At 42.3% G+C, this 13,614-nt stretch overlaps 1 protein-coding gene across 1 annotated transcript in view; it reads left to right on the forward strand.

The window, feature by feature from the left end:
- The window catches only part of KDELR2 (KDEL endoplasmic reticulum protein retention receptor 2), a 36,273-nt gene that overhangs the window by 13,686 nt on the left and 8,973 nt on the right, over positions 1 to 13,614 (forward strand). Inside the window, exon 2 of the mRNA XM_077449012.1 lies at positions 4,157 to 4,257. Within this exon, the coding sequence (XP_077305138.1) occupies positions 4,157 to 4,257 (101 nt within the window). The remainder of the gene's footprint in view (positions 1 to 4,156; positions 4,258 to 13,614) is intronic.

The following is a 13,614-nucleotide window of genomic DNA, read 5'->3' on the forward strand; positions in this document are numbered from 1 at the left end:
GGGGCGAGCCATGCTCTTTATCTGAATGGCCAGACAGAGCAGCGGCTCGTTAGCGAGCCTGCTTGGGTGCCCCATAGTAAGCTGTTTGCTCTGAGGGCACTTGGCGGGGGGGGGGGCAGGGCCAGGAGCTGCAGCGGGGGACCTGAGAGCATGAGGATCTGGGCTGCTCTGTGCCAAACCACTCTCAAACATGTTTTTACCTACCTGCTTTGTGCAATGGTTTTGCACAGAGAAGCTGTTCTCGGGTCCTACGCCGGTGCTTCTGTCTCCACCCTCCTGTTGGGTGGACCTATAGTAAGCAGCTTGCTGTGGTTGTATCCATTCACACATGGAGCCATGGCTCGGCCCCACCCTTTGTCTCCTGATTAGCTCCCGTTGCTGCCAAAAGCCAATCGGGAATGTGAGCCCTAGAGAGGCAAGGCTCTCGTGGACATCCCTGGATGGAGAGGGATCTCTGGTAAGTATAATGGGGGGGGTGCCTGCTGCGTACAGGTTTTTTACCTTCATGCGTGAAGATTAAAAACCTTTTGCATTTACAACCACTTTAACCCCTTCACGCTGACTGTATGCAGATATTAGGCCTTGGCTTGAAGGGTTGTACCGTTTCTTTAACCACTTGACCACTGGGCACTTAAACACCCTTAATAACCAGACCAATTTTCAGCTTTCTGTGCGCTCACATTTTGAATGACAATTACTCAGTCATGCAACACTGGACCTATATGAAATTTTTGTCCTTTTTTTTCACACAAATGGAGCTTTCTTTTGGTGGTGTTTAATCACCGCTCGGTTTTTTATTTTTTGTGCTATAAAAGAAAAAATACAGAAAATTCTGTAAAAAAAAATTATTTTTCTTTGTTTCTGTTATAAAATTTAGCAGATTAGTAATTTTTTTCTTCATAAATTTTGGCCAAAATGTATACTACTACATATCTTTGGTAAAAATAAGTACAAATTGGTGGATATTATTTGGTCTTTGTGAAAGTTATAGAGTCCACAAGCTATGGTGCCAATATTTGAAAATTGATCACACCTGAAGTACTGACGGCCTATTTCAATTCTTGAGACCCTAACATGCCAGAAAAGTACAAATACCCCCCAAATGACCCCTTTTTGGAAAGAAGACATTCCAAGGTATTTAGTAAGAGGCATGATGAGTTTTTTGAAGTTGTCGTTTTTTCCCACAATTCTTTGCAAAATCAAGATTTTTTTTTTCACAAAATTGTCATATTATCAGTTTATTTCTCGCACAGCATATGCATACCACAAATTACACCCCAAAACACATTCTGCTATTACTCCCGAGTACGGCGATACCACATGTGTGAGACTTTTACACAGTGTGGCCACATACAGAGGCCCAACATGCATGGAGCGCCATCAGGCATTCTGGAGCACCCAGGCCAAGTCTGACATTTCTCTCATACACGTAAAAATCATCATTTATTTGCTAGAAAATTACATAGAACCCCAAAACATTATATATGTTTTTTTTAGCAAAGACCCTGGAGAATACAATGGTGGTCGTTGCAACTTTTTATCTCGCACGGTATTTGCGCAGCAATTTTTCGAATGCTTTTTTTTTGGCAAAAAAACAGTTTTGTGCTTAAAAAAAAAAAAAAAACACAGTAAAGTTAGCCCAATTTTTGCATAATGTGAAAGATGAAGTTACGCTGAGTAAATGGATACCTAACATGTCACTCTTCAAAATTGCACAGGCTCGTGGAATGGCGGCAAACGTCGCTACTTAAAAATCCCCATAGGCGTCGATAAATTTTTTTTTTTTTTACTGGTTATATGTTTTGAGTTACAGAGGAGGTCTAGGGCTAGAATTATTGCTCTCGCTCTAACGTTCGCAGCGATACCACACATGTGAAGTTTCGCTGTGATCGTTTGAGTGAGAGCAATAATTTTAGCACAAGACCTCTGTAAATCTAAACTGGTAACCTATGGAGATTAAGTGAGATATATATTTTAACGCGTAAGCAACAGATGCCAGAAGACTTGGGCATGAAAGGGTTAATATCACTTTAATGCAAAAAAAAAAAAATTAACAATGGTCATTTTGATTGGCAATCATGCTGCTAGTGTAATGTGGACTCTCGGATCCCAGTGGATAACGCTGTATTAGCTGCTGTTTCAGCAATCCTGTTCTCTGGGTGCTCTAGCAAAAAACTAAACATAAATGCAGGATCCTCAAGGTCATCTTTAAAAAAAAAAAAATAATAATAATAATGGCTTCTGTCTTTTTAGATGGAATAGTGAAGCATGGAATTCTGAAAGGATTTTATTGCCTGTGGAGTGATTTCCTGTCCTGGTAATAACATGATCACAACTCCCATGCATGAAAACAAAATGTACTATACACTACAGCAGGGGAAGGCAAACTCTGCCCTCCAGCTGTTTTGAAACTACAAGACCCTGACAATCAGACATGACTCCTAGAGGCATGATGGGATTTGTAGTTTCATCACAGCTGGAGGGCTGAGGTTGACGACCCCTGCACTACAGTATAGGATTGATTCCTGATGAGCTAGCTAAAATTTGCTTTATGTAGGGCCCTGTCGGCCCCCTCCTGCCCGACATTCTTAGTTTGGAAGATCGAAGTTGCTGGGTGGAAAGTTGTCACCTGAACAGTGGCTGCATCCAGTCAGGTGAAGACGCTGGTCAGGTATTTTTACAGTTGGCGGGCAATCTGTCTAAATACAATAGCCGCTGAGGGAAATTCATCCAACAGTTTGAACAACATTTTATATGTATTTTTGCTTTGTCTTTCCTATCCAATAAAAAACAAAGAAAATGTATCTTCTATTGCTTTATTCAGTAGCTCTTCTTTATAATTCTTCTGTATAAAATCAATGTTCAGGTTGTTTACAGGCAGTATTTAGTGTGTGAAATTCCTAGTATAATGTTTAGTAGACATGTGCACACTTAAATATTTTGTTTTGGAATTTCGTCTTCATCCAAAAAACAAATTTATTTAGTTACTCCTGAAATTTTGTTTTTTATTTATTTTATTAAAAAATGCATTCGTCTGAAAATCTGCAATAATTAAGGTTGAATCTGTCATTGAAGGCTTATTCTGTTGAATGTTCTAGGAAGATTCCACAGAGCAGATCAACTGTAAGATGCCGGAATCGTACATTTCTGGATGAATGTTCCGCCTATAAGCTAGTTAGTAGAATTCTAATGTTGTATGACACTAATAGTAATTTATTATCACTAGTCAACCAACATTAGAATTCTTCTATAGCCTATGGGTGGAACATTTGACCATAAATGTCCACGTCAAATCTTTTCTCTGTCGGATAATCTTGGACTAATAGTTAGGCACATTCAACCTTTTTGCTATTGTCTCTATAATGTCAAATCTTTTCCCTCTGTGTAGAATGATCTTGGACTAATAGAGCTAAGGTTAGGCACATTTGACCACCGGTTCGAGGGACACAGATTTCTATTGTCGGCATCATGTCGACTCTCCTATCTTTATCGAACTGTTGTCGCATGAAAAAGTATTCATTTGTCAGATCTTTTAGTTTTTGGATTCTGCACGTTCGTTATCGTTTGTTAAAACGATAACGAAAATACCCAAAATGCATTTGGATGAAAACTAATGCCCATGTCTAATGTTTAGTACGTGATTCATACATTTTTACATAGGTTGGGTTTTGTAAGGATGTTGGATATGTAACGAATGGTAGAAAAATTTTGTCTTTAGATAGTCCAGTAATTTTTTTTTTTTTTTTTTACATTATTGCAAAGCCCAGTAGAGAGTTCTTAAAACAGAAGCTACTTATATGGTTCATTTCCATAGAATTCTAAGATGCATAAAAAATCATGCTTTGTTGCGTCTGTGCAGCATACTCCAGACTTTTCTGCACTTGAATACTGCGCTCACTCCATATCACTAATTATTACATTACTTTGTTACATAGAAGTTATTCATTTTTCATACTCCCAAATTCCACTCTATTTTGGGGATTTAGTAAGACATGCAATGGTTTATAAAGGTTCTTCTGTTTTGTTTTTTCACACCAATCGAGTCAGGCATTTGGTTCCTTTTTACCCCACTTTACCATAACCTTTTTGTTTTAAAATCTGGCTCTTGACATTAGCTTTTTTTAAAAAAAATATATATTTTTATATTTTTGTATAGGTATTTCTGGAAAGAGTCAGCTTCTGTTTGCACTGGTGTTTACCACTCGGTACCTTGATCTCTTCACTTCGTTCATTTCACTCTACAACACTTTTATGAAGGTAAGATGCTTTGCAGTGAAAAGGGATTAGACCTGGAACTGACATTTAAAGGAAACCTGTATCTAGAGTAATATGGATGTTGCAATTGCTGACCACCTTTTTATAAATGCTAATTGTCTGATGTCTACTTTGACTTTTGCTCTGGGTGTGGTCAGAGTAAAGTCTGCACAGCGGATTTACATACTTGTTCCAGGTCTTTAACTTGGAAAAGAGTGTTTTTGAAAATACTGATTTGAGGTCTTCTCTTTTCATGCAGACTTCCTCCAAAACTACCATGTATTGCTATCTCAGGACTAAGAATTTAATATCGGATGATTTTCCTGTCTGTAGATTAGAGCATGGGTTCCCCGTGCAGTCTTTTTTTTTTTTTTTTTTGGATTTTCACTATTTTAATTTTTATTTAGACGCCTTTCAGAACACTCAAGGTCACCTTACAAAAAATAGCAGCAAAGTAAATAAAATATACATGATCATTAAATTTATGAAAACAAATCAATGACTTCAGAGTATGCTAGCTTAAAAAGATGTTTGAAGATGGATAGGAAATCTTTTGCGGATGTCAAGTAGCAGGGAGTTGTAAAGTCGGTTGGTAGAGCAGCTAAAGGCTCTCAGTCCCATATTGGTCGGGTGGATGGAACATTCAGATAAATGGAAGATGACCTGAGAGTGGTAATATGCAGAAGATCAGAGGAGTGATGAAAAAAATACATGTCCCTGTGCGGCCCCCCCAATTGAAGTCTATGGGACAGAAATTGCATTATACTGCACTAAAAGAAGCGTTTGCACCTTTTTCAAAAATCGCACTGCACCATAATGTCAACAGGACACCAAAGAGAATGTGATCTCCATTGCTATGCATCGCAATGTGATTGCAGATGCAGGAGAAACTGCAGTAGTGTGAACTGGACCTTCATGGTGACTCTATTATACAGTATGTAGAAGTAAGTTCGAGCAGTTTAGAGCCTTCCAGCTTCTGATATTCGGACAGTTTTTCCAGTTTGAAACAAAAAAATGTTTTGGGGCATACCGTCCCTACCCCTATTCACTTAAAAATTTGTTGAAGGGAATATGTCCAATAGCTCCCCCAAACCCCCCCCCAAGGAATCACAACCAATATTGAGGATGGGCCTTAGTCCTTTTGTAACAGCTTAGAAACACACGACTGTTTTTTCACGGGAGGGATGGCCTGCTGCCAAGCTTTTACTTCCTTGGTAGATGAGGGGAGAAGGCTGATTTCAGTGCTTCTATTATGAACATTGAATATTTCTCTACAAGTCTTATGGCTAAAGAAGCTTGTGAGGGCTTTTTTTTTTTTTTATTTATTTTTTTAATGGTACATTGTCTGGCCACAGATGCACTATAGTTGCCATTAAAAATGGCTAATGGGTATGCACACTGAAAAAAAAAAAAAAAAAAGTATGTGTGTGTGCAATATTCTGAAATTGTTCAACCACTTTAGTTGGAGCTATTCAGGTTGGTGAAGCTCTGCCCATCTTGAATTCTGAGACCCTGCCCTATCGTGTTGCTGACCTTGCCAATTAACCCACCTAGTTGCAAAATGTTCTCCCCCGCTCTTAGTACCACTTTGCCAGCTTTTTCTTGCCCTGTCCCAACTTTCTTGATGTGCTACTGCCATTGATATGTTTGAAGTTTGCAAGCCATTGTATTCTGTTTTTATGTAGATTTTACACAGCGTGACAATTTTATTTATTTTTATAATTTTTTTATTTTTTTTTAGGGTTATAAATGGAGTTATAGGAGGAAAGACATTTATGTAACAAAATACTTTACTCAAGAACAAGGTGTTTGCTATTAGCATCACTGTTACATGCCTAACCGGAGTTGTATTATAATCAGACCTGTCTTTTCATGTGTCAGATTCAGTCTCTTCTCCCCATTATGAAGAATTGTAGACAAAATAAATGACCTCTGCATTAAAACTCTGCAACTTTATTTGAAATTTACACTTGTAATGTTGCAGTCTCTAGGCCTCATGTTCACTGCTGCTGGTAAACAAATGTTTAGGAGCGTTTTTTTTTTTTTGGTTTGTTTTTTTATGCAAAAAAAGTTGAGATGTTCAGAGGTATTTAATGCCAAATGCCTGTAACAGCTTGTAATCGCAGCTAAACATGGTAACTTGCGTTTAGCAGCGTTTCGTTTGCAGTCCTTTGTTAAAATGGGGGGGGGGGGGGGGACGCTACTAGGTGCAAACGCTGCTAAATGAACATTTTTAGAAGCCGGTTTCTAGCTGTCAAGTTGAATCGTTCAGGAGAGGTTAAACAATGTCCTGTGTACATGAAGCCTTACTCCTCATCTGCTTTCAAGAACTACTCAATAAGGTCTTATGATATTAGACAGAATGGTAATAAGGAAGTACACATTTTAGTCCAGTTATATTCATTATGTTTAGACACCTGTGTTTTCTACTGCATTGTTTTCAGGTAATAAAATAAATTCCACCCCCCCCCCCAGTAATGTTTTTATGTAGATTTTACACAGCGTGAAATTATGCTCCATAGGATGCCTGGAGCATAATCCTGGAACATAGGCAAGCTCTGAAATAAGCTGTATACGCAGTAGGTGATGAGCACTTACAGCTGATGGTTTAATATTACTTTTAAAGTAAGTTTTCACTTTTAATAAGAATGTTTGCTCAAGACTCCTGGTATGGCATCATGAAGGAACCTTTCCAAAAATGCTCATTATACATTTAGTAGCCATATTCTCCAGTGTTCCAATTGTGTTTTAATGCTTATGCGATATTATGGCTTACACAGGTGAAAATGGTTTTTCAGTGGAATTATGCTTCAATGACTTGACCTTGATCAATGGGGGCTTTTTATTGTACTCTTGGAGTGCTTGAAACCAGGGTTGATTTTAAATCGCTAGTAAAAAGGCTTTATTTAAATCATAATTTTTAAAGCACAACTGTCATCTTCGTCCCACAGCGACTCCTCCCCTGGCCCGCTGTTGACTCACTGACAGTCCCATTCGCTTTAATGGGGCGGCTGGTGATGTGACTGACACAACAAGGTGAGGGATATGACGGGCATCTCTCACCTTGGCAAGTGAGTGGATACCAGCTAACAGGCACTGCCATGATGGACCTGAAATGATAGATGCTCTTTAAATGTAGGGACTCATTCTTGCTGGTAGTTAGAATCTTTAATATTTGCAAACAAAATAAAGGTTTCCTATTTTAGAATAAGCTTTCAGGTTAGAAAAACAGCGATATCCGAGCAATTTCAATCGTACAGTTTGTAGTGTACATAGATTTGCGAAAAAGGGGATAAAGGCATATTCCTAAACGTTGGTTTCATGTTTACGGTGAAATTGTGTCAATGTAGTGAATGTTATCTCAGCTGTAACTATTGCTACATAACTAAGCTCCATTTCATGCTGAATAAACTAAATGCTTAATATATCTTAAATAGAAAACTATCTTTAGATTTATTACGTTAAAAGCATTTTATTAGCATTATTAAAATTTGATTAAAAAGAATTCTGATTTGTAAATCCAAAAACTTATTTTATTTTTTATCCACTCTGCTTGAAACAGAGATCCCCCTTTTTGCTTACTATAAAAAGTCTGTCTGGTGGGTCCAAAATGCTATTTAACTTGCAGCTGCCACTCCAACTGTATGATTAAAAGTTCCAGTGTACTCAGTTTAGCTCTTGATAATGTTGGCATCTTATTTAATTTTGGAGATGAATGTCTGTCTTTGAGAGCCAAATCCCTCTGTGCCTTGATACTGTCAAATGTGTCATGACTGGGTCAGATATACAGATATTTCTAAATGTCCTATTTAACTGAGAGTCCATATTGAAGTTAATGTTTCATTCAAACCTCAAATATTTTACAACGGTAAATTTCAAGTCCTAGTGCAGGGGTGCCCAACCAGTGGCCCGCGGAGCCATCTGATGTGGCCCGCGACCTCCTGCTCTGGGATATAATAGAATGAATACTGTTATTAAAGGTCAGTTTATTACTAAAATCGGTGTCTATATGGGCATATCTTTTCTGCAGTGGTTACTGGGCTGCTTTCAAACTGATCCACAGGTGCAGAGCAATTTACCTGCGGGTTACCTGCACTGAGCCATAGACTTCTATTATTACCTGCAAGTTTGAGCTGTCTGAAAGTGCACCAAACCTGCAGAATATAATGAAGTATTTTGCAAACTGAAGGAAAGCCAAAGGTACACTGCGTTGCGGTTTACCCGCACCACGTGTGCATCAGTGTGAAAGCAGCCTTGGACCCCTTTCACATGGTCAGTCCGACCAATTGGACCCTCCATTCATTTCTAAGTACCTCCAATACGATCCACTAAAAAGTATCATGGGCTGCATCCGTGTCCACTCTCAAAATGTAGAGTGGACACAGACATGCCATCCACCCACTCCACTCATTGTGGCCCGCGACTGGTTACCAAGGTGCTTAAGGCTGCTTTCACACTGGGGCGGTATTCAGGCGTTACAGCGCTAAAAATAGCGCCTGTGTAACGCCTGAAAAAAACCGGCCCCTTTAACTCCAGTGTGAAAGCCAGAGGGCTTTCACACTGGAGCGATGCGCTGGCAGGACGGCGAAAAAAGTCCTGCTAGCCGCATTTTTGCAGCGGTGGAGGAGCGGTGTATTCACCGCTCCTGAACCGCTCCTACCCATTGAAATCAATGGGACACCGCGGCAATACCGCCGGCAAAGCGCTGCTGCAGCGGCGCTTTGCGGGCGGCTTTAACCCCCTTTCGGCCGCTAGCGGGGGTTAAAACCACCCCGCTAGCGCCCGCACACCGCCGCTAAAACGACGGTAAAGCGCCGCTAAAAATAGCGGCACTTTACCGCCGACGCCGCTCCCGCTGCAGTGTGAAAGCAGCTTAAGTGGCCCTTGTTCTTCAAAAGGTTGGGCACCCCTGTCCTAGTGTAAAGGAAAAGTTGCCATACACACACCTACTGCCTTTTTTTGTATCTATATCTACATACCTTTTTATTTTTTTTCCTTCCCACTCCCTTAACCACTTGCCGACCGCCTCACGCCGATGTACGTCGGCAGAATGGCACGGGCAGGCATAAGCACGTACATGTACGTGATTTGCCTCCCGCGGGTCGGGGGCCCGATCGGGCCCCCGCCCGGTGCCTGCGGCGGTCGGTTTTCGTTCGGGAGCGATCCCGGACGAGGGGACGGCCATTCATTCATGGCCACCCCCTCGCGATCGCTCCCGACGAATGAAAATCCCCCGTGACATCACTTCCTCTCCTGTAATGTAAACACAGGAGAGGAAGTGATGTATTCTCTCCTCGTGTCGGTCTTTTTCGTTCCGGCACCGAGGAGAGCGGATCGGTGAGTTGCACCTAACACTACACTAACAGTAGAACACGCCAGGCACACTTTTCACCCCCCTGATCACCCCCCAATCACCCCTGCCCCCCCCAGTCACAGTGACACCAAGTGCATTTTTTTTTTTTTTTTTTTTTTTTTTTTTTTTTTTTTGCATTGGTGTCATTTGTGACTGTAATAACTGTTAGGGCAGTTAGGGCTAGCCCCCTTTAGCTCTAGGGTGCCCCCCTAACCCCCCCAATAAAGGTTTAACCCCGTGATCACCCCCCGTCGCCAGTGTCACTAATAAGCGATTTTTTTCTGATCGCTGTATTAGTGTCACAGGTGACGCTAGATAGGCAGGTAAGTATTTGGGTTCGCCGCAGCTTTTTATAGCGTCAGGGACCCCCCATATACTACCGCATAGCCCCCTGATTGCCCCCCAGTTAACCCTTTCACCAGTGATCACCATATAACTGTTACAGGTGACGCTGGTTGGTTAGTTATATTTTTTTGTTTCAGGGCACCCGCCATTTATTACCTAATAAAGGTTTAACCCCCTGATCACCCGGCGGGTGATATAAGTTTTTTAGGGTCAGATAAGGCCTGCGTCGCCCCAGCGTCAGGTTAGTGCCAGTACCGCTAACACCCACGCGCAAAGCATACACCTCCCTTAGTAATATAGTATCTGATCAGATATATATTAGCGTTGCCAGCATTTTAGGTTTCCCAAAACGCATTGTTAGCGGGATCAGCCCAGATACCCGCTAGCACCTGCGTTTAGCCCCTCCGCCAAGCCCAGCCCAGCCCACCCAAGTGCAGTATCGATCGATCACTGTCACTTACAAAACACAACACACATAACTGCAGCGTTCGCAGAGTCAGGCTTGATCCCTGCGATCGCTAACAGTTTTTTTTGTAGCGTTTTGAAACAGTCGCTGACAGGCTAGGTGCTTTTTTACCTGTGAGTCTCACTAGTGTACCCCTAAATTTAGAGCCCAAAATGGCAAAGCGAAGGTACACTAGTGATGAGGCCTACACGTTTCTGAGCATGACAGATAGTGAAGAGGACGTCACTCATCTGTCAGATTCAGGCTCAGAATACGATCCTGTAGAGGACAGCGGCTCCATGACAGATAGCTCTGACGACGGAGATGAGGCCGCTGTTAAGAACAGGTGTGCCCAATCCCGTATGTATTCTGTTGTTGAGGTGCAGGAACCGCAGGTCACTCGTATGGAGCAGAGACGTACTAGAGCCGCTCAACCTTCTGGTGAACTGGCAAGCACCAGCGGCCTAGTACACCCTGGACCTACATCCAGCACTGCAGTAACACGTGGTGACGTGGCGAGTCCCATAAGTGCAGTTCAAGCTGGCGAGGTGGCAAGCACAAGTAGTGTCCCGCTGCCACCAAGAAGAAGACAAAGACAGGCCCGTCGTACCCATAGTGCCCTTCCTGCAGAATTCGCCAATCCTATTTGGGTGCCCACCACTTCTGCAGAACCCGTACTTCCCCCATTCACTGGCCAACCTGGCATTAACGTGGAAACAGTTGATTTTACGACACTTGACTTTTACTCACTGTTTTTCACCGAAGATCTCTTTAGATCTATTGTGGACCAAACCAATTTGTACGCTGCTCAACACATCGCCACTATTCCCCAGTCCGCCCTTGCCAGACAATGGAAACCAGTTACGGTTTCCGAATTTAAAATCTTTCTGGGCCTCTCCCTCAACATGGGCATAACCAAAAAGAGTGAGTTGCGGTCATATTGGTCCATTGACCCAATTCACCATATGCGCGTGTTCTCTGCTTCCATGTCCAGGGCACGATACGAGATGATTTTGCGGTTCATGCACTTCAGCGACAATGAACTCTGTCGTCCTCGTGGAGACCCTGAGTATGATCGGCTCTACAAAATTCGGCCCCTCATAAACCACTTCAACCAACGTTTTGCAGCCTTGTTTACTCCCGATCAAGTTGTCTGCGTTGATGAGTCCCTGATTAAATTTTCTGGTCGCTTGTCCTTCAAACAATACGTCCCCAACAAGCGTTCCAGATACGGGGTCAAGATGTATAAGCTCTGTGACAGGGCCACAGGCTATACACGTAGTTTCATGGTTTATGAGGGAAGAGATAGTCACGTAGAGCCGGAGAACTGCCCTGATTACATAGGAAGCGCTGGCAAGATAGTGTGGGACTTGGTGTCACCCTTATTCGGAAAGGGGTACCACTTGTACGTGGACAATTATTACACAAGCGTGCCACTCTTTAGTCACTTGTTTGATCAGCAGATTGGAGCATGTGGCACCGTGCGACCTAATCGCCGGGGCTTTCCCCAGCGGCTTGTAGAGTCCCGTCTTAGGCTGGGGGAGAGAGCCTGCTTGCGCAGTAATAATTTGCTCGCTATGAAGTGGAGGGATAATAAGAATGTTTTCGTTCTTACCTCCCTTCATGCAGACACGACGGTCCAAATTTCTACGGCGACTGGTGTTGTGGAGAAACCCCTCTGTGTCCACAAATATAACCTTAACATGGGAGGGGTGGACCTCAATGACCAGTTGTTGGCGCCGTATCTAGTTGCCCGTAAGTCCAGACGCTGGTACAAAAAAGTGTCTGTTTATTTATTCCAATTGGCTATACTGAATGCTTATGTACTACACAAAGCTTCAGGACGGACTGGATCCTTCCTCAAATTCCAGGAGGATATCGTCAGAGCCCTTCTGTATCCAGACGGTGCTCCACCTCACCTTCCCCTACCAGATGCAGTAAGCCGGCTGCATGAGAGGCATTATTCTTATGTCATCCCGAGTACCCCTACCCAACGAGCCCCCCAAAAAAGATGTCGTGTCTGTAGCAAGCGCGGATTTAGGCGTGACACCCGTTCTTATTGTCCCCGCTGTCCTGACAATCCTGGTCTTTGTCAGGGTGAGTGTTTTGAACGCTACCATGAACTAGTTGAGTATTAGCGCAGGGTACAGCATTGCACAAGCTAGGCACACGTTCACAGGGTCTCCCAAGATGCCATCACATTTTGAGAGACCCAAACCGCTGGAACCGTTACAACAGAAAAAGTGTTAAAGTTACAAAAAAAAGTGTTAAAAAAAAAAAAAAAAAAAAAGTAAAAAAACCAAAAAAACCAAAAAAAATATAAAATAAAAAAACCAAAAATAGTTGTCGTTTTATTGTTCTCTCTCGCTCTCTATTCTCTCTCTATTGTTCTGCTCCTTTGTACTGTATTCTATTCTGCAATGTTTTATTGTTAACCATTTTTTGTTTTCAGGTACGCCATTCAGCTGTAGCGTGGATTTATTTATCTTGACAGCAACAGCGTTTGCTCCCACGATATGTAAAGCCACGACTCCAGCGCTGTCGGAGGTGATTTCACCACCACAGTTAAAAAAGAGCATATATGCCGAAGCATGGGGGCATAAGGGGTGGAGGATCGATTTTGCTCCTAATGCCGCGTACATACAGTCAAAATTCCGACGGAGGGCTTGCCCGTGGAAAAGTTTGAATGTATGTACGCGGCATAACTTTTTTGCGGGAGGATGCCCCCATGCTTCGGCATATATATATTTTAGGCACAGATTGTGTTAAATGTGTTATTTTTTGCGATTTTTTTTGTATTTGCTTTGCAGGTATGGTAAGTCCTACTGTTATACTGTAATGTTACTTTGTTTTATTGTTAACCATCATTTGCTTAGCAGGTACGCCATTCTGCTGCAGAGCGGATTTATTTATCTTGACAGCAACAGCGTTTGCTCCCACGATACATAAAGCCGCGACTCCAGCACTGTCGGGGGTGATTTCACCACCACAGTTAAAAAAGAGCATATATGCCGAAGCATGGGGGCATACGGGGTGGAGGAACGATCTGCTCCTACCTTTTGCGGGAGGATGCCCCCATGCTTCGGCATATATAAATGGTGCATGTATGCCCACCATTAGAAAGTGGGTGGATGAAGGGTGGTATCTAATGGTGGGCATGCCCACCGATCAATATTTTTTTTTCGTTCAGCCCACAGGCTGCATGAAAAAAAAAATA

Source organism: Lithobates pipiens, unplaced genomic scaffold, assembly GCF_037356315.1.
Source record: "Lithobates pipiens isolate NorthernLeopardFrog02 unplaced genomic scaffold, aLitPip1_a1.2 Scaffold_22, whole genome shotgun sequence".
Classification (NCBI taxonomy): Eukaryota; Metazoa; Chordata; class Amphibia; order Anura; family Ranidae; genus Lithobates; species Lithobates pipiens.